The 24,760-nt window shown below is 46.5% G+C and overlaps 1 protein-coding gene and 1 pseudogene across 11 annotated transcripts; both read right to left on the reverse strand.

Annotated features, from left to right (window-relative positions):
* Nucleotides 1-6,855: 6,855 nt before the first annotated feature.
* Nucleotides 6,856-18,294, reverse strand: LOC308495409 (G protein-coupled receptor associated sorting protein 3-like). Of its 10 annotated transcripts, none has more exons than XM_081043556.1 (6): nucleotides 17,922-18,294; nucleotides 16,130-16,298; nucleotides 10,963-11,064; nucleotides 10,484-10,564; nucleotides 9,801-9,879; nucleotides 6,856-9,481 (listed from the first exon to the last, which is right to left on the reverse strand). In XM_081043556.1, exon 6 carries the CDS (start codon nucleotides 9,203-9,205, stop codon nucleotides 7,562-7,564), a length of 1,644 nt encoding a protein of 547 aa, XP_080899682.1. In that variant the 5' UTR covers nucleotides 9,206-9,481; nucleotides 9,801-9,879; nucleotides 10,484-10,564; nucleotides 10,963-11,064; nucleotides 16,130-16,298; nucleotides 17,922-18,294; the 3' UTR covers nucleotides 6,856-7,561. The 10 variants fall into 10 exon arrangements, with proteins under 10 accessions (XP_080899682.1, XP_080899683.1, XP_080899678.1 ...); XM_081043557.1 differs by having other exon boundaries at nucleotides 16,230-16,298; nucleotides 17,922-18,292; XM_081043552.1 differs by having other exon boundaries at nucleotides 10,484-10,580; nucleotides 16,230-16,298; nucleotides 17,922-18,292.
* A 3,336-nt stretch (nucleotides 18,295-21,630) lies between these two features.
* On the reverse strand, nucleotides 21,631-24,367 carry LOC308495405 (G-protein coupled receptor-associated sorting protein 2-like; annotated as a pseudogene). The gene has a single exon. The product of its transcript is annotated as a G-protein coupled receptor-associated sorting protein 2-like (transcript).
* Between the last annotated feature and the right edge of the window lie 393 nt (nucleotides 24,368-24,760).

The following is a 24,760-nucleotide window of genomic DNA, read 5'->3' on the forward strand; positions in this document are numbered from 1 at the left end:
TCCACTGGTCTGCTCTCCTCTCCTGTCCTGTCCTGTCCTGTCCTGTCCTGTCCTCTCCTCTCCGGTCCTCTCCTGTCCTCTCCTTCTTTCAGATATTTTTGGGTAGATACCCAGAAAAGGGATTGCTGGGAAATACGTTAATTCTATGTGTAATTTTTTGAGAAACCACCACACTGACTTCCGTACTGGCTGCACCATTTTGCAATCCCACCAACAGTGTATGAGGGTTCCTTTTACTCCACAGCCTCTCCAATACTTGTTACTATTTGTCTTGTTGATGATAGCCATTCTGAATGGGGTGAGGTGATATCTCATTGTGGTTTTTATTTGCATTTTTCTGATGATTAGTGATGTTGAGCATTTTTTCATATGTCTATTTTCCATTTGTATGGAAATGTTTGGAGAAATGTCTCTTTAGGTCCTCTGCCCATTTTTCAATTGGGTTGTTTTTCTGTTGTTGAGGGGCATGAGTTCCTTGCATATTTTGGATATTAGCCCCTTATCGGAGGCACTGTTTGCAGAAATCTTCTCCCATTCAGTTGATTGCCTCTTTATTTTGTCGATGGTTTCTTTTGCTGTGCAGAAGCTTTTAAGTTTCATACAGTCCCATTCATTTATTTTAGTTTTACTTCCATTACCTTTGGAGTGAAATTCATAAAATGCTCTTTGAACCCAAGGTCCATATATTTAGTACCTATGTTTTCTTCTATGCAGTTTATTGTGTCAGGTCTTATGCTTAAGTCTTTGATCCATTTTGAATTAATTTTGGTGCATGGTGACAGATAGCAGTCCAGTTTCATTCTTTTGCATGTGGCTATCCCATTCTCCCAGCAGCATTAATTGAAGAGGCTGTGTTTCCTCCGTTGTGTGTTTTTAGCTTCTTTGTCAAAAATTACCTGTCCATATTTATGTGGCTTTATTTCTGGGTTCTCAATTCTATTCCATTGGTCTATGTGTCTGTTTTTCTGCCAATACCATGCTGTTTTGATTAGTGTAGCCCTGTAGTACAAGCTAAAGTCAGGGAGTGCGATACCTCCAGTATTGTTCTTTTTTCTTAAGATTGCTTTGTCTATTCGGGGTCTTTAGTGGGTCCAAAAACATCCAATGATTTTTTTTTGTTCTATTTCTTTAGATAATTAACTTCTTCATTCCCAATTTGGATGCCTTTTATTTCTTTCTCTTGCCTGATTGCTCTGGCGAGGACTTCCAAAAGCATGTTGAAAAGCAGAGGTGATAAGGGACAGCCCTGTCATGAAAAAAAAAAGCTGGGGTAGCAATACTTACACCAGACAAAATAGACTTTTTTTTTTTAAAGGCTATAACAAAAGACAAAGAAGGACCCAGTAATCCCACCTCTGGGTATTTACCAGAAGAAACCCAAAACACTACTTCAAAAACAGATATGGTCACTTATGTTCATTGCAGGACTATTTACAATAGCCAAGATATGGAAGCAACCCAAACGCTCCATCAGAAGATGACTGGATAAAGAAGAGGTGGTACATTTATACAGCGGAACATTACTCGGCCATAAAAATGAAATCTCTTATCATTTGTGACAACATAGATGGACATAGATGGATCTTAGGTGTTACCCTAAGTGAAATAAGTCAGACTGAGAAAGACAAGTACCATATGATCTCACTTATATGTGAAATCTAAAGAACGAAATGAATGAACAAACAAAACAGGAACATGAGAGGATGGAAGAAGCACATGACGTGCAGGGGAAGGGGTGAGGATGTACTTGCCTGTCCCCACTCAGGTCACTGGAAGCTGCTCAACGGCTCTTTGCCCCTCCTCCGGCTCCATCACACAACCCCCTGCCCTCACAGCAGTGACACTGAAGCTCACATCATGGAAATGTAGGCTTATCCCTCCTTGCGGTTACCTGTCCAAGTATTCTGTCTTGGACAGTCATTCTCCGATGCTAATGCCAGAGGTATCGCGTGAACAGAATGAAGGAGGTAAAGTGGAAATGGACAAATAAAGTTTGGTGAGAATATATTACATACCACACACTGTAGGTTGTTATTTTCAGACTTTTCTAGTCAAATCTTCAAAGCAATGCTCCGACGTGGCATCATTCCTTTCCACACATGGGGGATAGTCAGGCTCAGAGAAGAACATACATGCTCAAAGAAGCTGAGGGAGGTGTCAAATGGTCACAGAGGACAACTTGAAGGGCTAACACTGACCAATTCTGAGACAATTTGAGCATCAAAATATATAAAGATAGCAAATCCCTTGAGAGAAAATAGGAATCTCGGGGTCATACTTATATACACGAAATCAATTAATTAGTTAATGATATAATTAATTAACATAGGGGATAGGGAAAGCTCAACCCTAGCATTTCACTAAATTCTAACCAACAATTCTACAAGAAATGACAGAATTATAAAAGCAATACTTGACAGAAACCATAGTAACAAGTGACTCAGGCAAGAATCATCACTGGATGCTCAGACCACATCAAGTCCCACTGCAGTCACTGAGTCACCATGGTAACCATGCTGGCCAAGTAGCTGGAGAAAAACAAACAATATCCACCGTGACTGGGTTCCAGTATGTGCTAGGAATTGACAGGACTGGCATAATACACAGTAATTAACCTGAAGTGTTCTTCACAATAAACATTCCTGGCAGCTTCAGCAATATACACATATATCCTCCCCTCCTTCCTCCTTGGTTGTTCTCTGTCTCTCTCTGTCTCTCTGTCTCTCTGTCTCTCTGTCCCTCTCTCTCTCTCTCTCTCTCTCTCTCTCTCTCTCTCTCTCTCTCTCTCCCCTCTGTCCCTGTTCTCCCACCCACCACTTTGTCTCACCACCCAAGATCCCAGGAACTCACTGAGGTAGATTTACGCAGTGTAAAGAAAAATATCCCCACAATTCACAATGTTGAATTTCTGACCATACACATAAATTTCAAAGCTACTGAGCTGTTTGAGTGAGGGAGTTTTTTGGAGATGATGTGTTGAATTGTGTCTGGGACATTTTTCTTGCTAGTTTCAGTAGAATGACAATAACAGATAAACGCTGACTTGGAAATACAGGCAAATGCATGTTATGCATCAAATACCTTTTCCATCCTGGAATAACCTGTGCTCTCACTCAGAGGTTCCTTAACAGCTTCTGTGGAACATTTGGCTGCTGGCGGTTCAATGAAAATAAAATACAGAGATTTTAATTAAAAATACTACCATTTACAATAGCAACAAGAAGCGGGAGATACTTAGGAATGATCTGTCCACGGATGTGCGAGGCCTGTACATCAAATACTACAAAAATGATACTTCACGGAATTAAAAAAGACCTCAATAGAGGGACATACAGTCTTCGTTGTTTGCAAGACTCTGTATTGTTAAGATGTTGCCCATTCTCACCAAACTGAACTATAGATTCAGTGGAATCCTAATAAAAATCCTAGGAGACACTTTTTTAAAGAAATCGACAGGATGGTTGTGCTTCAAGTGCCACATCCATAGTACAGAACGTTATGTAAGCGTTAAAATGTTATAAAAAACAAGGCAGAGCTGAATTTGTATTGTTTATTTATTACTTATTTATTTATTTATTTATTTATTTATTTATTTATTTATTGCCTCTCAGAGTAGCAAAGATTGAAAACATTGATACCACGTGTTGGCCAGTATATGAAGAAAGAGACTGTGGGGACAAAGCCCCAAAAAAGCAGTTTCCAGGCTCTCGGCCTCACAATAGAAAGGTGCTGGCTCGGATAGTAAATGGCCATCAACTGTGATCAGGGGGCCAGCAGCTGTGGCTAGTTGGCCGTCAGCTGTAACCTGCAAGCCATTGGCCACTAATATAACGGCTGTGGCTACGCTAGCAGAAAGAATGGCGGCTAGCAAGAAGATGGTGGCTGGCAAGCGCGGACTGCTGTTAGGACGAGCGGGTTGCAGCTTATGTACATCCTGCTTCCTGTGTCTCCAGCCCAGCCGCCAGCGAGAATATATTGGTTTGACTCCCCTATCTATGGCTCCGTGGGTGTTCCTTTTTGGCCTTACCACGTCCTGCGTTCTTATGTGGGAAGCGGGAGCAGAGACCATCAGAGACCGCCCCGCCAGACGCCCCGCGTGACAAATGGCACAGCGAGCAGGATCCCCTGCGTGACAGAGACATTCACGTTCCATGAGTTGAGGGGATATGTTGTAAAGGTCAGTTAGCTAATACATATCAAAATTTGTAAATATCCATGAGAAGAAAAGCAACCCCTGACATTCAGGTGCTGGCCTGGCACTCACAGCTAGGCCTTGGTGTTCTCTTCTTGAATATAAACAATTTCACATACCATTAATATCAGATAAGGCCACTCTGTGACTGCGATGTATCAAGACAAAAACAAGACCACTCTGTAATCATGTATGAACACAGAGAAGCATAGTCCCAATCACAAAACTGACCAATATACCTCCAATCTGGCTATTACGAGGGACTGCTACTTCTTTCCCTATCACTGTAGCCTTGCCCTAGTCTTCCCCATTCATAGAGTAAGGTTGATTTAGATGCCGAATCATAGAATTACTCATGCTTCCTGACAGCTTTCCATCTACAGCAAAGCCTCACTTCCTTAAACCCTCCCCCTATCACCTAACACAAGTCTCAATCCTATAATACGTCGTTTCTAAACCCTCTTATTGACGCACCCCATGATTCCCCACGGCGTGTGTTCTCTCTCCCTCTGCAACTCAACTTGTTCAAATACAGGCATGTTCCTGGTGGTATTTAGCTGGAGGGCACTGACACTGATGATTAAGACAAAGCGGTTCCACTTCAAGGAATTTATCATACAGAAATATTCAAACAGGCATACAGATATAAACAAGGATGCATCGATTTCCACAGGAAAAAGAATGTAAGAACATGCTAAAGAATATGAAAGAATATACTAAAGAGTATGTTGCACGGAAACCACAAAATGCTGCTGAGATAAATTAAAGGGGAGACCTAAATAAGTAGAGATATATTTTGTTCATGGGTCAGAACATTCAACATTGTTAAGATGTCAGTTCTCCCCAGATTGATCCACTAATTCAAAGCTATCGTGTTCAAAATCCCAGCTGGAGTTTCTGTAGAAATCAACAAGCTGATTCTAAAATTCATGTGTAAAAGAAAGAATAACCAAAATAACTTTGAAGAATAATACAGTCAGAGGACTCACACTGCCTGACATCAAGACATTATAAGGCTACTGTAATCAAGACAGTGTGGCATCACAAGTAGATCAAAGGAACACAATAAAGAGCCCGGAAACAGACCCATACATACAGGGACAACGGATTTTTGACAAAGATGCAAAGGCAACTCAGTGGAGAAAGAAGTCTTTTAAGAAAGTGATGCTGCAAAAAAGTTGGTTACCTCTATGCCAAAAGATGAACTTCAACCTATGACTTGTACCATATAAAAAGGACTCAAAATGGATCATAGACCGAAATGTGACACCTAAAACTGTAAGACGTTTAGAACATATTCTAAAATCTTTGTGACCTGGGTTAGGGAACGATTTTTGTTTTTTATATGTAGCACTGAAACACAACTGGTTAAAAGAATTATTCTTCATTAAAACTGAAAACTTCTGCTCTTCAAAAGACATCTTTAAGAGAATAAAAAGGCAATCCACAGACTGACAAAATATTTGTAAACCGTATCTGATAATAGACTTGTATCCAGTATATATAAAAATCTCTTAAAAATCAACCAAATGCACACCCCCAATTAAAAAAAAATAAAGGGGGCCGTAAGATTTACACATACTTCATCCAAGCTATATGGATGGCAAATATGCATGTGAAAAGATGTTCCACACCATTAGTCACTAGGGAAATGCATATTCTGTCTACAAGAACATGTGGCTAATTTTTTTTTATTAAAGTTTATTGGGGTGACATATATTAGTAAAGTTACACAGTTTTCAGGTGTACAGTTCTGCGATACATCCTCTGTATGTCACATTGTGTGTTCACCACCCACAGTCAGACATGTGGCTAAAATTAAAGACTGACCATACCAAGTGTTAGCAAGGATGTGGAGAAATCAGAACTCTCATACACAGCTGCAGCAATGTAAAATGGTACACTTTGGAAAACATAAAAGTTAAACATATACCTACCATATGATCCAGTCATCCTACTCCCAGGTATTTACCAAAAAGCAAAGCATATGACCATAGAAACAGTTGTACACGAATCCTGACAGCAGCTTTATTTCTAATAGCCCAAATCTGGAAACAACCCAAATGTCCAACAGGCGAATGCATAAGCAAACTGTGGTATAGCCATATCGTGGAATACTACTTGGCAATAAAAAGTAATCACTATTGATACACATAACATGGATGTATCTCAAATAATCATGGTGAGTGAAAGAAGACAGACCCCCCCCACATCCATGTTGTATGATTCCATTTCTATAAAACTACAGAAAATGATAATGATTCCATATTGTCGTAAAGCAGTCAGTGGTTGTCTGGGGGTGCGGAGACATAGGGAGGGGTAGGAGGGAAGGATTACAAAGGGGTGTGAAGAAACTTTTGGGTTTGATGGACACGGTCACTATCTCCACTGTGGCGATGGTTTCACGTGTGTACACGTCAAAACTTATCGTATCGTATATTTTAAATACACTTTAACGTATGTCAATTACATCTCAAGAAAGCTATTAAATAGAAAGCATGTAAATATTAGATTGGAAAGACAAGTGGCAGAATACTTTAGTGCTATTTTTGCAAGAGAAGACATTTGTGCACGTTGTTTATTAAGAGGATATGCAATGAAAGATTAGGCACTATGCACCAACTGTGAACACACATACACAAAAACACTGAGTGATTCAAAAACATGTTGCAGAAGCGTATTTATTGACATGGAAAGACATTCACGATACACAGTCAGTCGGGGAGGGGAGCAAGTTACACACACTATTAACAGTATGATCTTCTTTTAGTTTCTTAACGGCTTAAAAACCTCAAAGCATATAACCCAGTACTTTCACACACTGAGAAATGAGTTATCTGACGTAAGTAGAATAAAAGAGTAATTCCTTACACTAAACAGCTTATAGCAACCCTTGCCTCCTTTACGTACTGGGAGTGCACATTTCACAGAGAGAGTGAGGGTGTGTGTATGCGTGATTGCACGTACTGCTATCTTGTGTGCGCATTTCCGCAACTAGATTATAAGTCCAAGGATATTATCTTTTATGTCGTTTGAAGCCACAAATGGATCTAAGCAGATACTAATGAACAAGTTAGCTTACTTAGGATGAACTGGTTCACTAACTTCTTAAGTGAAATGTTAATAAGCGTCCCATCGACACAAGGTAAAAATCAACAGGCGTTTTCAGCTCACGATGGAATAGTCATTTGATACCCCCAAAACGTCTAGCTCAAAGCTGGAGACGGCCACAATACTGTGATAAAGATGTAACTCACAATATGCACACTGTAATGAACAAAACATTTTGCAAGGCTCTTTCAGAACAGACAGCCTGTTATTAAGAGTTTGGAGATTGTTCAAAGTGTTCCCTTTTATTTCTGTCTCATTTTACATTGTCTCAATAATCACTTTAACTTCACGGAAGATGGCCATGAGTGTGTTATAACTCAAGTGATCGACAACTACAATCGAGCCCTTTCTGATATGCTCTTTTATGTTAATAAATATGGCCACGGCACTAACCAGATTGGCTTTTGCTTCTTTCTGGTTGAAGATGAGTTTTAATGCTGCTAATGCCTTTGTATTGATCATGTCTCTGGCTGCAGCTGGGTTCTCAGACAAATTCAACAGTACTTTCAGAACAAGATTTCTGGTTTTACGATTTCCCAGGGACAGCACACGAAAGAGCTCTGAAAAGTAATTGGCAACAATACGGTGATGGTTAGAGTCAGCAGTCAGTTGCCCTAGTATCTTTAATCCAGACTGCTGTCCGGGTGAGTTCAAGGGAAAACACGCCGTTTCCTCACACATATGCTTGACATGTAATTCAACCTTGCGCTGTCTTTCATCCCCAGAAGGAGGATTCAGAGTAATTACGGCCTTTTTCCTCATTTCAGAGGAAGGAAAACTGAGCAAGCTTTCAATAAGCGTCACCACACCCACCTCATTGATGAACTCTTGGGCAAATGGATGAACATGAATGACCCCCATTGCAATTTGAGCTACTTTATGAATGAGAGGATCAGTAGTTGACTTAAGTAAGGTAATAAGTTTTTCAAATTCCTCAGAATTCATGTAGCATTCCATTTTGCAAGGGCAAGCAAATGGCTTAATCCCATTCGCCTCCCTGAACCTGATTTGGCGTCTAATCTCCTCTATGGTCTGAATGCAAGGCTCAGAACCAAATGGGCACTCAGGGATAGGCTGTGAGCATGGAGGAGTGCTCATGGAAGAGCACACTGCTGCCAAAGACAAAGAAGGAACATTCTCCTCAGCTGAGGCCAGGACAATATATGAAGGAGGCCTTGTCTCAGATGGGACTTGGGATCTAAATCCTAGCACTGCTGGGGTTACAGCAGGGGCTTTGGGCCAGATAGTGACCTCAGACCAGTCCTTCGGCCTATTCTTTTCATTAATTTCATCCACAGGCTGCGGCCTAACTATCTTACTCACGGGTCTCGGATTAGGGTCAAAACTAGTTTCGTCTCCATCCCAAAACCAGTTCCCAACAACGTTCTCTTCCTCCTCCTCCCCAGCCCCTGGCCTAGCCTTGCAGCTAGCCCCGGCCACCACAGGCTCCAGCTTCCCAGCACAGGACGGGGGACCAGGATCAGCTCTCTCTTCATCCTTAGCCCTGGAACGATTACCAGTCTCTTCTCCCGTCCAGAACCCGGAACCAACACTGGTCTCCTCCCCAGCCCAGGAGCAGGCACCAATACCAGCCTTATCTTTACGCATGGACCTGGACTCTGCACTAGCCTCAGCCACACAACGAAACCGAGATACTCCTGTGGCCGCATCTTCAGCTTTGGGACTGAAATTTGCCAGGGATCTTTCTTTCATCTCAATTACAACCTTGTTCTTAGACACTGCCTTCGTCTCTGGTACTGAATCTGCCTGAGACCCTGCCTTGGCTACTGCTTTGGCCGGAGTCTTGGCTCCAGGCCTGACTACACCAGCAGCCTCTCTCTTTGCCTCGGCCTCCACAACAGCCTTTTTTGCAGTTTTGGCCTTGTTTCTACTCCGAGTCATGGCTGAAGCCCAGTTATATAGGTAGCCCTATACAGTCTTGGCCTTGGCTCTCAACCTGTCCCAGGCCGATGTCTTGACACTCTTTCACTGGATCAGAGAGAAACTTTGTAGCAACAGTTACAGTCCACTGTCGGTTCAGCAGGCACGCAGTCCCCTTGCCAAACACACAGCCTCTGTCAATGATACGGACAGAGGGCAGAGGCACTCAGGCCGAGGGAAGGTGATGGGTAATCTTCCGCCACGCCAAGGCCTCCACAGCCACCGCTGGAATCGGACCTGAGGGGGAAGAAGGAAATGGGCTTTGAATCTCTTCCATCTATGCAGGCAGCCACACAGGACATAACAGAGTAGACAGGGACTGTGTGGTCGGAGAAGTGGAATCGTAGAAAACTGTTACCTCGTTTTATCCCTTCCACACTCCCACGAATGCCCAACAGTGTCCTGCCCTGGCATTGCTACACTCTTTTCTCTGCACTGAATAGTAGCAGGGATGGTGGGAAAGCTTGCTGAAAGGGAGAGAGGCTAAGGAATGCCCAGCCCCCTTGGTATACACCACTACACTCTACAGGTCTATCCAGGTAGGCCGCACACCAACCTGACTGATCTGGTGCAATTTCCTCCTCCTTCCTTGCTTCCAGTGTTGATAAGCCCTACAGCTGAAATCACAGGCAGACCTAAGGACAAAAACACAGGAGGGATTGGAATTCTGAGTTTTGCTGGGCAGACATCCACTCTGCTTTCCAAACCCAATGCCTGCCCTTTTTCAAATCTACAGCTCTGGTTATACAGTTGACCCTTGGGGGACGACACGCGGGTTAGAGATGCTGACCTCGCGTGCAACAGAAAACCCACAGACAACTAAAGTCGGCCCTCAGCACATGTGGATTCCCAACCACAGAGCTGAACCTTGAACAATGAGGGTTTGAACTGCAGTCAGTACAACTGCGTGGGTCCAGTGAACTGTGGTCACATGATAAAAAATCCACGTGTAAGTGGACCCGGGCAGTTCAAACACGTGTCGTTCAAGGGTCAACTGTGGAACGACTCTGGCCTCCCTGGTCTTCCTCAGGGCTTCCCTCCCCATTTCCTGGGTATCTATCGATTACCCCATAGGCACGATCCTGGCACACCCCACACCCATTTCCTATACGCAAATGTGAGGGCAGAGGTGTCTAGAAGATTGGAAGACAGTGGCTCCAAGATATGATCTGGACTTACTGACGTGCCAACATCCAATTCCCATCCCCACTCAAGAGGGGTGCTCACGCTCACACTCACCTTGGATCCAAGTGAATAGTTTTCGGCCTCTTTCTTAAATACGTTCAAAGCGAACAGCTACCTACAGATTTCAACAGGAACCTACAAAGGAACAAGCCTATAGATAGACAAAAAGGCCAAGGAAGGAAAACAGAGGAGACTGAGTGGGCCCAACACTCATGACAAGTGTTATAACATGCTTTCGTAAGTTCAAGGTCATGTTAAATGTCTCCCACCTGTCTGCTCCTCCCAAATGACTCCCCCTGCATTCCACTAAGACCTGCAGCTTGTCTATTACACCTCCCAACTCTGAAGTCAGTCATTTTCCCAGCAGAGGCCACACCTCTCTCCCTGAACAAAAATGAGGTGCCAGAGTGGGTAGTGGAAAATACGCAACTGTATTTAGAAAGCAGGCAGTAATGATAATGGGGACGGTTATTTCCACAGCACCCCTGCATGACCCTGCCTTTTCCTCTTCTCCATGCATGCATAGATCCTACCTCATTCAGCACCTATGCCAGCCAGTCCTCGCAGCAGGGGACCTCTGGAGATGCGATCCTTCCCCCCAAAGAACAGTCCTCTAGCTGCAGAAGAGTCACGCCCTACAGAAAGAGGTAGGGGCATTCAGCCAACCACCAGGAAATTATGTTGATAATGGTAGAAAAGACATCAGGTTAATTAATGGGCAGATACTCAGAATTCAGGTCCTAACATCTCCTTTTCAAGGATCAGGAAATAAGCAAAAAAACAAAGAAACAAAAAAATGTCTTCCAACTCCCATGGTTCCTCAGGTATCCACCCTCAGGAACTCCACAACATCTGTGGGACTACCTCTGCCCCGAAATGACAGGGACTGGGCCGGGAGGATGGAGATGATGCTTAGGTTTCCGGAACCAGCAAGTAAAGAAGCAGAATGACTTCATGCGTTCTAAATTGCTTGTTCCAAAACCTCCCCTCTATTCTAAACCACCGCCCCCCAGTATCTCAACATATTAAAGTGGGCTGGGATGTCGAGAAGACAGATTCCCCAAGGACAAAGGTGGACTAACAGCGCACTCTTTATTTCCATGGACCCTTCCTGTCAGAGTTGATGGGTTCCTCACCCCGCCATTTCCTTGCATGTATAGGGTGTAAAATCTAAATATGCAAGGCAATAAAACTGCTGTCTTAAGAGAAAGGCACACATTTCATTTTCGTGTCTCCCCCCTCCCTTTTTCCCTCCCCCCCACCCCTCCCCACCCCTCCCCCCCCACCCCTCCCCACCCCCACTCCGGTTCCAGCTGTTGTTTCTCAGTCTAGCTGTGTAGGACTCAGCGCCCTGGCCCATGTGGGAATCGAACCCACGACCTGGCCGATAGGAGCACAGCGCTCCAACCGCCTGACCCACCGGGCCGCCCCTCATTTTGGTGTCTTCTTAATCTACCCAGTCAGTACCCCTTTCGCTGCCGCGCAGACGGCAGACTTTGCACCAACGAGGCACCTGTGGGAAGGGATAGCACCAAGGACGCGGGGCCCAACAGGCCCCTTTCCAGAATCAGGGCCCGGAGTAGCCAACACCCCCGCCCCGCCGCCCTCCATCCCAGCTCCGGCTCAGGGCTCCGCCATTTCTCCCGCAGCAGCAGCCTCCCCCACCGGCCTCTCCCGGAAAGCAGGCTGGGGGGAGGCCGCGTGGGTCGCTTCCCCAGGAGCCCAGGGAGCCTCTCAGGCCCCTCCCGGACCCTGGGCCGGGCCCCAGCCCGTCGCCTCCGCGCCTCCGCGCCTCCGCGCGGGCGACCCCGGAGCTGCGCACCTCTCTCCAAAACCGGCTCGGACCCGTTCGCCGCCTCCGCCTCCTCGCCAGGATGCCAGGGGCTGGGCGCGGGTCGTAAGCTGCCGAGAGTGGGGGGCCACCGCCCGCGTCCAGAGCACCCGCACTTGCCTTTCCAGGCTCGGGCCCGCGTGGCCTGCCTCCCCTCCCCTCGGACCTCCTCACTCGGATCCTCCCTGCCTCGCGTGCGCACCGAATTGCAAAGAGGCGTCCGGCCCCCGCGCCGCTGCGCCAAACCCGGCAGGGGCTGCGCAGGATGCGGCAAGAAGCGCTGGCCGCGAGGGTGTCGGGAAAGCGGGGCGGAGGGAGGTCGCACCAATGGGCTCAACGCACCCGCCTCCGCTCGGCGCCCCCCAGTTCCGACCCGGAGGGGGCGGGGCCGGGAGCAGCCCCAGCCTGAGGGGCAGGTAACGCCAGCCCGCCTCAGTGGACCTCCGCGGCCCCCTGCCGGGAGCCCCCACGACGTTTCCGGCCCTATAACCTCTGGGACCCCGGGCAGGTCGGGAGCAGCAGCGCGTGGATACAAAGCGCCCCTAGGTGTGTCTGGCCCCCTCCTCCTCCAACGCCCCGTCCCCCTTCCTGGCCGTCATCCTTCCAGGACGCTGATGGGAGGGGGGCTGGGAGAATGCTGGCTGGGAACCGACTGGCCATCGAAGGCCAGACCGACCCTGAGGTCCTGAGGTGCCCCCCCCCCAGTTCTTTCATTGTTTGGGGGCCTAGGGAGGAAAGTGGAGAGGGGGCTGCCACGGAGGCCTCACCACTGCCCCCCTCCTAAAGGCAGACCGAGACCTCTAACCCTGGGAGAGAATCCACTGCTATGCGCCCAGATTCATTCTTGCTGCCACACTGCTTTTTGATCATTCGAAATCCTAGCACATGTTATTGCCATTTTGCCGTCCCCACAGTTGCCCAAGAAAGAGGACCTTTCCCTGTCAGGACCCCACTGTCTGTCTGTGACCCCACAGCCAAGTGTCAGGTACCAGGTAGGGACCGTCCTGGTTCCTCTTCCTGTCCTCTGTCTTGTCTTGCAGTCCCATCCAAGCTCTCATGATCTTTGCCAGTGTGCAAATGTGGCAGGGATTAATTAGAAGCAGTTTAGGTCTCGGCCATTTGCCATACACAGTCCCTGTGCAGCTTATCCATTAGAGCTGTCAACACAGTAATCATACATGTTGTAAATTCCCTGATAATCACAAAATCTGCATTACATCTCAGTCTGGTTCTGATGCTTACTCTCTATCCTCGAGCTGTGCCTGTTTTTGTCTTTGGCACAGTGTCCTGCTCGCTGCTCCATTTGTCGCGCGGGGAGGCCTGCGGGGTCTCTGCTCTCACTCCCCACATGAGAACGCAGGCTGTGGTGAGGCCAAAAAGGAACACCCACGGAGCCATAGGTAGGGGAGTCAGACCACTATGGTCTTGCTGGCAGCTGGGTTGGAGACACAGGAAGCAGGAGCCACACTATCTGCAACCCGCTGTCCTAACTGCAATCCGCTCTTGCTGGCTCAGCCACCATCTTCTTGCTAGCCCCCATTTTCTGCTACCGTGGCCACAGCAGTTATATTAGTGGCCAGTGGCTCACTGGTTACAGCTGACGGCCAACGAGCCACAGCTGATGGCCATCCAATCACAGTTGATGGCCATTTACTACCTGAGCCAGCACCTTTCCACATGAGGCTGAGAGCCTGGAAACTGTACTCCTTTGGACTTTACACTTCCAAAGTCCAAGTTTCTCCCTCTGTGCTACCTGTCCCTCAAAACTAGTTCTGTCTATTTCATGAAAACAAAACAAAACAAAACAAAAAAAACAAACAAAAAATCCCCACAAAAAACAAAGAACAAAAAAACCTGACTCTAGTACATGGTATAAACAAACAAATGCTAAAATCGGAAATAATAAAATACTGTGTAAGTATACAGAAGGGAGGAATTACTTCCTACCAAGGGGCAAAGAGTAAGGGTGAGGGTGTCAGAAAGACTTCAAACACACCTAGCATTTGAGCGGAGCCTAAAAGGATGAGTATGGTTCCCGTAGGCAGAGAACGATTGTGAGAGCACTGAAGATTGAGTGAACAGTGTGGGGAAAGGCACAGAAGTAGTCAAGCAGAGGGGATAGTTGGGTTGGGAAACAGCAGGAGAGTCCAGTGTGGCCTGAGTGCAGGCAAAGTGGAGCAGGGCTTGGACAAGGGTGAGGCACCTGAGAGGGAGTGCCTCCTGAAACTGTGTGTGTCCTTATCTCATTCCAGCCCCTACACTGACTTGGAAGGATGCGTTGGGAGGTGGAGACAGAAAGGTGGACTTGTATGGAAGGGTGCCGGGCCTTGAAACCCTGCATAGGGAACCTGGTGGTCTCCTATAGAGGAGATCCCACTGAAGGCTGCTCTTTGGAAACTGGGGGCAGAGAGTGTCAGTGGGTGCTAATCGTCCGGCAAGGCTGTAAGAACATACCTTGCCTTCATTTATGACTGAAGAGATGACAATTTCACTCAAACTTTATCCCGAGGCAGCAACATTTTAGGTCAAATGACATGTGAATGGACCGTGATATTTATTCCATGAGCTAGCCCGTAATATTTATCCAGAAAGGGGACAGAAACAAAAGAGCCATATGAGTGATGAGGTCTTTACTTCATCTACACTCCCGAAAAACATGAGGGATGATCGTGGCCAAGGAGTGATCAGAACCCAGTGATCACAACCTTCATTCTTGGACGGACACACACACCAGTCACCCCGCCCTCTGGCTGAGACGTTAAAAACCCACAGGTCTGCTTTGGGATGCCCATGGGACTTAGAGGTATCTGGCTAGGCCGCAATGTGAAGGTCCCCAAATATGAATGCAGAACCCCCAGCAGGACTTCTAACCTGAGGGAGCTCCGATAAGAAAAGAAAAAAATGATAGAGGATTTAAAAATCATCTAAATGCAGGGCTATGTCACACAGGCTACTTTTTCACCCATAATATACGGGTGGGCTCTTCCTCCTTCACTTTGTTGTTGATGTATGATGCACAGATATTAATCTAAGGGTGGCTGCTAAAAATAGGGATGCATGACACCATTGTTGGGACATCAGTTCTTTGACACCAACCACCTGAAGGTAGCATCAGACTCCACAGATTTAAAGGGACAGTCCCCAGCAATACTGTCCCCCTTCAGATAATATGCCAGTTACAAGTCTTGGGGAGCCACCCATACTTCTGACTGACCAGTTATAAATTCAGCGGTTCCCATGACCCCCTCAGATGTGATAATTTCCTAGAACAATTCACAGAATTCACTAAAAGTGCTATTCTTCGAATTATAGTTTTATTATAAAGGTTACACATAGGACAAAGTCTGGAAGGGTCTTAGACACACAGCTGCCATGCCCTCTTCCCACGGGTTCCGGGCATATATCCCCCTGCCCGGATATCAGTGTGTTTACGAACCAGGGAGCTCCACAAAGTCCAGGGTTGTTTTTTTTTTTCCTGGGGATTTCATATGTAAGCACAATTAAATCAGTGGTCACCTGACTGAATCCCAAATCCAGCCCTCTTTCCTGCAGTGGCCAAAGTTCCAACTCTAATCACCTGGTTGGTCCTTCTGGTGACCAGGCCCCATCATGAGGCCACCTAAGGGCAGGCCAGATATCGGTTCATTAGCATAACAAAGACAATCCTATCACTCAAGGATTCCCAAGGTTTTTTGAAACTGTGCCAGGAACCAGGGAGAAAGGCTAGATCTATTCTTTCTATACAACACCACGTTTGAGGTATTTATTCTCCTATGTCAAACTCTAAAAACACACAGACACAGACCAGAGACAACAGAGCTTGAGTGGAAAGACCACAACCTCAACGTTGGCCACCACACTTAGATTACCTTAATTCTGGAGCGTGGAGGAAAGACGATAACCAAGGAGGCAGGGGTAAGAGAGGAGGAGGTAGTCCTAGGCCTCAGTCTGTAATTTTACCCCACTTACCCACTGTTCAATGCTAGCTTTTCAATGTAAACAGGAGGGCCTGAAGTCGTATTACAGCAGCGTTTCAGCCTATAGTGAGGATAAAAATAAGGATATGAGTAGTGTGGACGGAAAAGGGGCCACATGTTAAACCTGACAAGCTCAGGAGAACTGAAAATAACCACATAGGATGGCGTGAACATAAACATCCTCACTAAGGTGGGCCATGGCGGGAAGTTACATCCTTGGCCTGTAGCTTCCTTGACAAAGGTCAGTCTTTACCTTAAGTGAGCCTATCTGTGGTCTTTTTGCATCTAAGACAACATACCCTTGGAATGTCAGAGTAATCCCTTTTTCTGGACCCTCCAGGGGGCACAATCCAGCACACCAGAGCAGGAAACTACAAAATCCCTCACTGCTATCTCGTTCCCCAAATACCATCTCTAGGTGCTGTAAAATGCTATTAACTATCCTGTACCCACCAATGTGAAAAAAGCATGTGTCTCTCCATTTTGCTTTTTATCCAATCCCAGAGATTTCCCCACTTTGCTTTCTCTCACCCTCTTAATCTACAACCAATGGATTTCATGTAACATTCCTCCTTTGATTCTAGTGTATAAAATAAGTTGCAAAACGGCCATCTTCCGGAGCATTTTCTCAGTCCCTTGAGACTTTGCTTCCTAGCAATTGTCGTCAGTTTGGCTCAGATAAACTCTTATAAGCTTTCTCTTAGACTGGGTGTTTTTTCGTTGACTGTAGGTTAGGGGAAGGAACTACTTCCTAGGGACACTTTCCTAAAGTGCCTTAGTAGCCAGCCTTGGGGCATCAGGGGGGTAATATTCTGTTAGAGAGAGAGGACAAGGACTTAGGAAGGGCTGCTACCTAGGATGAGAATGGGGGTGGGGGGCAAGCCCTATGAATCGGGCAGAGAGCAAAACACACTGAAGAGAGCCAAGTGTCTGCAGAGGGGAACCTATGAGACCAGGCATACAGCAGTTTCTGCAGGTGTTTCCCAGAAAGAGCCTGCCCTGCGACCCAGGAATGAAAAGGGAGGGAGCCTCAGACGTAGTTGCCCCAGATGGGAGGAAGCTGCTGCCTGGGGCTGAGATCCAGAGATCCTCTTGGGGGCTGAGAAGCCTGGCAGTATCCCAATGAGAAATCCTCCGTGAGGGGCCCACCGCATCTAGGTTCCCTCCTCCTGAGTCCGTCCGCCTCCCTCTTCCCTAGAGCTGCCCAGATTGGGGTTCGTTCTTCTCTCGCATCTCCAGGCAGCTGGAGCCTGGGAGCAAAATGCAGACGTAAACCGCCCTTCTTCTCCCCCACCCTACCCCAAATCTGAGCCGGTCTCAGCCATCCATCCCCATCGTCAGGAACAGACAGACCGCGTAGAGCGTGAGTGGCGAACAGATGGGAGGACAGGGGTGTTGCGCAAGGTCCCCATCCTCACACCTGCTTTTCCAGAGCCAGTGGCAGCACCGGTTTACACGAATTGGGTGGCCACGAAGGTCACTTCACCGCTTCCTGTCTCTCGGCTTCCCCTGAAGCCAACTGCCTCCATGTGTCGTCCACCTCCCCCACCCACACCGAGAAACGCAGACTGAAAGACCGCGGTGCGGGGTGCGGGGTGCGGGGTGCGGGGAGCGCGGGCGGGGGCGGGGGCGGGGGCGGGGCGTTCAGAAGGCCGGAGGGGGCGGGAGGGTCCCAGGCACTTACTGCACCGGATCTAGGCTCAGCCACCGCGTCCCGCGGATGCCATTTCGGGGCCTCGCACCCACCCGGTCCGCCAGCGAGCGATCGCCGCTTCTCTCCGCGTGTGCCTCCCGCAGGATGACTTCCTGCCTCTTGAGCTCTGCGACAACAGACAGCCCTGCTAAGACGCTCGCGACCGGCCGCGGGATTGTTTCCTCTACCTACAAATGCTGCCGCTCGGGTCGCTCGAGAGAGTAGTTTCCAGGCTAGTGCGGCGTGGCGAAACACCCCGCACGCCCCCACCCTAGCGTCCCGCCACTCCTCCCGCGGCAGTCGGCCGGTCCTCACGCGCGCGTCCTTCCCCACTCTTTTGCGTGCGACACACCTCGAGGCCCGCCCAACGGAGGGCGTGCCCACGTGACCCACCGTCGGCCCACGTGACCTCGCGGGCGGCCTGTCTGCCACAGCCCTGCAGCACCGGGGACAGCAGCTCCTGACCGTGGCGAAGACCGGGAGCTGGAGGAAGGCGGGGTAGGGAGCCCGCGCTCCAGCCCGAGGCCTGGCCTTTGCCCTGTAGGAGCCCAGCGATGGCGGGGGAACATTCGATGAGGGGTTTGGAGACGATCTGACTTTGAATGTTCTGTCTAAAACTCGGGGCGACATCTTAAAGCACACACACAGGATCTGTCCTGAAAAATCTTGATAGGCAAAATAACGCTGAAATTCCAATTTCCAGCACGGGGATGATCCCTGTTAACACTTGTGGTTTGTGAAGGGAGGCAAAACTGCTCCTTTACCCTATTTCCATAAATCTCGCGTACTAGAAAGGGAGAAAAAAAAGCATGCTGCTCTGCCAGAAAAGTTACACAAAACTTGGGTAATGACAGCACAGGTTACTGGATATCATTTCAGTGCAGTGCTCCGCTTCACTCTCTTTTTTTTTCTTTTTCCTTTTTTTCAGTTTATTGGGGTGACAATTGTTAGTAAAGTTACATAGATTTCAGGTGTACAATTCTGTATTACATCTTTTATAAATCACATTGTGTGTTCACCACCCAGAGACAGTTCTCCTTCCATCACCATATATTTGATCCCCCTTACCCTCATCTCCCACCCCCCACCCCCCTTACCCTCTGGTAACCACTAAACTATTGTTTGTGTCTATGAGTTTTTGTTTCTCATTTGTTTGTCTTGTTCCTTTGTTGTTTTTCGTTTATGTACCACATGTCAGTGAAATCATACGGTTCTCTGCTTTTTCTGTGTGACTTACTTCACTTAGCATTATAATCTCAAGATCCATCCATGTTGTCACAAATGGTCCTATTTCATCTTTTCTTACTGATGAATAGTATTCCATTGTGTATATATACCACAACTTCTTTATCCATTCATCTATTGAAGGACATTTTGGTTGTTTACATGTCTTGGCCACCGTAAATAAAGCTGCAAAGAACATTGGAGCACACGTGTCTTTATGTATAAATGTTTTCAGATTTTTTGGGTGGATACCCAGGAGAAGGATTGCTGTGTCATACGGTAATTCTATTCGTAATTTTTTTGAGGAATTGACACAGCATGTTTTCTACATTGAGAGGCTGGTGTTAACTGGTAGATATTTTGTCCGATACTGGAAATGGCTTATGTCCAGTGGAACGCATAACATCCATGGTTACAACTGATTGCACTTAAGATATTAACTAGTTTTTTATTTAAGCCAGCAATGTTATCCTAACATTTATGAATCTTCTATGTGTATATAAAATTTAACGTTATTTTGTTTTTATTGTGATTATGCACACATATCTCCTTCAGCCCCTTTTGTAATCTCGGCAGTTCTTCATTGTGTTGGAAAATCTTTCAAATGTTCATTTCTAACTTATGAGTCATAATTTTACCTTCTCAACAATTAACAGCATCCTCAGACAAAACAGAAATAACATTTTCACTGTGCCTAAAAAATAATAAAACCTATTTTGCACAAGTCTGGATTCCCTCTCCAAACCAAGTCTATCCCTGAGTTCTGTGGTTTCTATCTGAAAGTATGGCGTGACCTTTTCACTTAGTAATATGGAAGATATAACATAAAAGGTATCATTTTAAAGTGTACGATTCAGTGGCATTAAGTACATTCACAATGTTGTGCAACCATCGCCACTGTCTGTGTGCTTCCATAACCCTGTTGTCACTGCAAACAGAAATGTTAGGATTTTTTTAAATGAAATAGTCATGTAAAAAAATTTGGCATCTTTGTACAGTCGAGAGATGAATATAAACATAACTTGGATAATTTATTTTTCTTTAAACATTTCATTTAAAAAGCTAGTTTTCCTTAAGTCTTATTCATTTCTGTCTTTTCTAAGTGGTTTATTCTCTAAAAATTATTTCTAACGCATACAGTTTATTCACTTATATAACTGTATCCTTTCTAACATGTCTGCCTATAACTTGAGGCACTAACTGTAAGCATATTAAAAGAAAAAGTCCTGTCATATTAATTTTTCAATCTCCCTAATGTTTATCTCTGACAACTGTTTTTAGCATGGTAGGTTTTTTTAATGTTTTTTTTAAATTAAATTTATTGGGGGTGACAATGGTTAGTAAAATCACATAGGTTTCAAGTGTGCAATTCTGTAATACATCACCTATGTGTCACATTGTGTGCTCACCTCCCAGAGTCAGTTCTCCTTGCATCACGATATATTTGACCCCCTTTACCCTCTTCCACCACCCCTCCCCCCTACCCGACCCGCTGGTACCCACTAAACTATTGTCTGTGTCTATGAGTTTTTGTTTCTTTGTCTGTCTTGTTCCTCCATTGCCTTCAGTTTTATATCCCACACATGAGTGATTTTATTCTAGGCTATGGAATATATGAAGTTTCTTAGAAAATCATACTGAAATTTCATAGAATTTGTGTTTATTCACACACGGATTTAAAATGGGATCTAATTTCCCATAGATGTCACTCACACTCTTCTCTATTTCACTGGACATAAAAGCATGATTGTCATTTCATGCCAACGAACAGACCATTTTTAATAGCTCAATGAGATTTCCTTAATACTTTCTTTGGACTGGGAGCACAAAGAGAATCTTAACTCCTGACTCCATTTAGTTGGTGTGCTATTCTACTCCTTAATTCTTTAGGTGGTACTGAAGCAACACCTGCACTTTTGAGTTGTAAAATGTGCAGATTTGGCTGACTTAGGTCTCTAAACCGGCCTCATTCCAACTGCATCCCTAACTAAACTTGTCTCACCTAATTCAGGCAGACAGGGTACGTCCTCGCTTCCGGAGCAGATTTTCAAGTTACACACTTTTTTTCTTCATACCACCACTTCTCACTCCCAAGAATGACCTAATGGTTTGTCTTACCCTAGCCCTCGGCGACCAATTTAAGTGGGTCCCTCTTCTCGGAAGCAATCCTCAAGTACCACGGCCCACAGTAGTCTTTTCCTTCTTAAGCTCCAGGAATGGAATTTTCCAATGAGATTATGTTTGTCATGCTACTGATTATCTATGTTTGTCAGTGTGCACAAAGTACCCGCATCTGGATTTTACACTGAAGGAGGGCCACTTCTGCCAGTTTTCACACAGAACTTTATTGAAAACACAGACTCAAATAAGGAACCATTTGTTTAAACAACAAATAGCAGGGTAGCTTACATAAACGACTCCGTTCATTGGAAGCTCAATACTTGAAATATACCGCAATATGGATGGCAAGACAAATATCACCACATGTGTTTTCAGCTCTGATGTTCATTTGGCATCCACAAAATGAGCCAGCTCAAACCAAGAATTGGACCAAGTTAACATCAGCTTTAAAAACATAAGTTACAACATAAAACCAGGCTGTGAAAACGAAAGCCACTACTCAGGGCTCTTTGGGAACAGCAGGCCGATCAGAGGCAGGTGGTTAATCATATTAGCTTTGTTGTCCCCCCTCAGGGTCAGGATCATGTTGATTGTCTATCTAGGTTTGTAGGTCCTTGGCTAAGTTCTCAAATTCATGGAATGCAGCAATAAGTGGCTCAAGACTGAAATCATCATCAATTAAGGCCATTGTTCCGTTCCTTATAGTATTACTGATATTCCAAAACATTTTAATAACAATTTGACTGTTATCATTTGACTCTTCTAGTATGTTAAAAAAATAAGACCCACAAATATCGATAGAGCTTTGGCACTGTATAGTTTTTTGGCCACTACGGCATTTTCAGACAAATTCAACAGCATTTTCAGAACGTGAAACTTTGTTGTTGCGTCTCCTGTCACCAATAGGGAGAGAAACCCAGACATAAAATTGGCAACCAGTGTGTGATAGTCAGTAGTTGTAGTGAGGTATCTAAGCAGCCCTAATCCAAGCAGCTGCTCGGGGGAATCCACGGTTTGTGCAAGGGTTTCCTCACACACTTGACATACATATGTCTCAATCATGTTTAGATTTGGATATGGTGGAGCCATGAGGATCATACTTTCCAAAAACTGTGTCCTAACTCGGGAGGAGGGATAATTGAACAAGGTTTCAATAAGTGAGACGACACCCGAATCCTGAATGAAATGTCGGGTAAATTGAGGAGCACTTCTCATACCTATTATGATTTTAAATAGTTCCTGAAAAAAAGGATCTCGGATTTTGTCCATTAACAGGAGTTCTTCAAACTCTCCAGAACCAATTTTAAGTTCACACTGGATGCAGCTGCAGGACCAACTCTCAGGCTCTGCACTCTCCCTGGTCCTAACGTGCTCCCGAATTTCCCTGACTGACCTGTAGGATGGTTCCTACTGAAATGGGAATTCAGGATCAGGCTGATCGGGCTGAAGCACAGATTCCTGCTCTTCCCCTTCTGGGGTACATTCTGCATCCTGGGGCTTTCCCTCAGACAGTTCAGCGAACGCAGCTGCTGCTGCTTCTTCAGAAATTCTAAAGGGGCTTGGGGATGGGAAACCAACGAAATAACAAGGACCAGGTTTGAACTCAACGGTGACCTCTTCCCAAGTTTGGGGCCTGGATGATGTATTTATTTCCTCAGCTGAATCGCGGAACCTGGGACTAGCCTCGTCCACCAGATTGAGATTTAGGTCAAAGCGGGCCTCATCCCTGTCCCAGAATCACGACCCAAATATGGCCTCTTCTTCAGACTCTGGCCTGGTCTCTTCTCTGGCCACAGCCCCCAAACTGAACTTTTCCTCAGTCCTGAACGAGGATCCACTGATGGCCCCCTCCTCAGCCCCTGGTATGGACTCACAGATGGCAGAAGCCCCGGCCTCCATACTGGCCTCTTTCTCTGCCCAGAACCAGGACTCAGTGATGACTTCCTCCTCAAACCTGGACTCCTGTTTGACCCTATCACTGTCATCAACATCTTTCTGGGCCCTGGGCTTCAAGACGGTACTGGGCTCTTCCTTATCTCTGGGCCTGAATCTACTATCGGCCTGTTCTCCAGGCACAAACCAGGACTCCTTAAAGTACTCCTCTGCAGACTCAGAAGCATCCTCTATCTTTGTCCTGAGCTTGGACCTAACATTTGCTTCATCTCTGACTCTGGGTCTGAACAAGTTATTGGTATTTTCTCCAACCCAGGAGCAGAATGGGTTGCCGGACTCCTCCTCAGACCCAGACTAGGAATCAATATAGGAATCTTGCTTGGATCTGGGACGAGACCTGGCGTTAGGTTCATGTTTAGCCCTGTGCCTGGACCTGGTATTGGCCTCTTCCCTGGGCCGTGATCTGATACTGGCCTCTTCTCCAGCCCAGAAGGAAGACATCGTAGAGGTGTCATCTGCTGACCAGAATCCAGATTCATTATAGCCCTCCGCTCTGGCCCTGGGCCTGGGATAGCACCAAGACCTGGTATTAGTTTCCTCCCCTGATCCAAACCAGGGTTGGATTCCTGTCTGACCCTGGGAGCCAGGAAAGGTCTCAGTGTCCACCGTGAGCAGTTCCCTATCCAGAAACAGGGCCACAGGTTTAGCACCTGAGCCACACTCACTACTGAGCAGTGGCCAGGCTACTGCATTGGTCTGGGGCATGCCCTCTTTTTGGGGCATTGCCTCAGCCCTAAACTCAGTCTGGGCCCAAGCCTGGGCTTCTTCCTTATGCCTTGGCCCAGGGATTGCCTTGGCCTCTTTTAGGACATGCCCTACCTACTGCCCCGGTCTTGGTTTTGGGCCTTGCCTCAGATATTGTCTGGACTTCACTTCTAAACCTTGCCCCAGCCATTGCCTGGGACTCAGTTTTGGGCCTTACCCCATTCATAGACAAGGACACAGTTTTGGGCTTTGCACCATTCATAACCTTGGATGGAGTTCTGCCTTACCCCAGGCATTACCTGGGCCTGGGTCCTAACCTTGGGTCTGACCACCATCGGAACTTTGTTCTCTGTCTCAGCCCCACCCCCAGCCTCTTCTCCAGCCTTCTTTTCAGGCTTGGCCTGGGCCCCAGGCTCAATCTCAGCCCCAGTCATAGTACCAGTTACAGGGAACATAGTTAAATATAATACCAGTACCACAGTCCCTGCCTCTACCACAGATCTCTCACAATTCTGTATCTTCATACTACCGATTTTCGGTGATTCAGGCCATACAGTTGGAAATAAGAGTTAGAGTCAATCACCAGTATACCATTCAACCAGCTTCCTTCCCAAGACCAGCCTCAGCCAATATCACAGACAGAGTGCCGAAGAGGCACAACCAAGCAGGGGGAGGATGGATGGTTCCCAGGTGGTGCACATCTATTGAGGGTGTTGCTCAGCAGCAATTCCAACACGGCCAGAGATGCCACTGGAGGTGGATCTCGGGAGAGAGAAGGACACGGGGCTTTGAGTCTCTTTGAATTGTGTCGGTCCGTGCAGGGACAC

The sequence above is a fragment of the Rhinolophus hipposideros genome (genome assembly GCF_964194185.1).
Source record: "Rhinolophus hipposideros genome assembly, chromosome: X".
NCBI lineage: Eukaryota > Metazoa > Chordata > Mammalia > Chiroptera > Rhinolophidae > Rhinolophus > Rhinolophus hipposideros.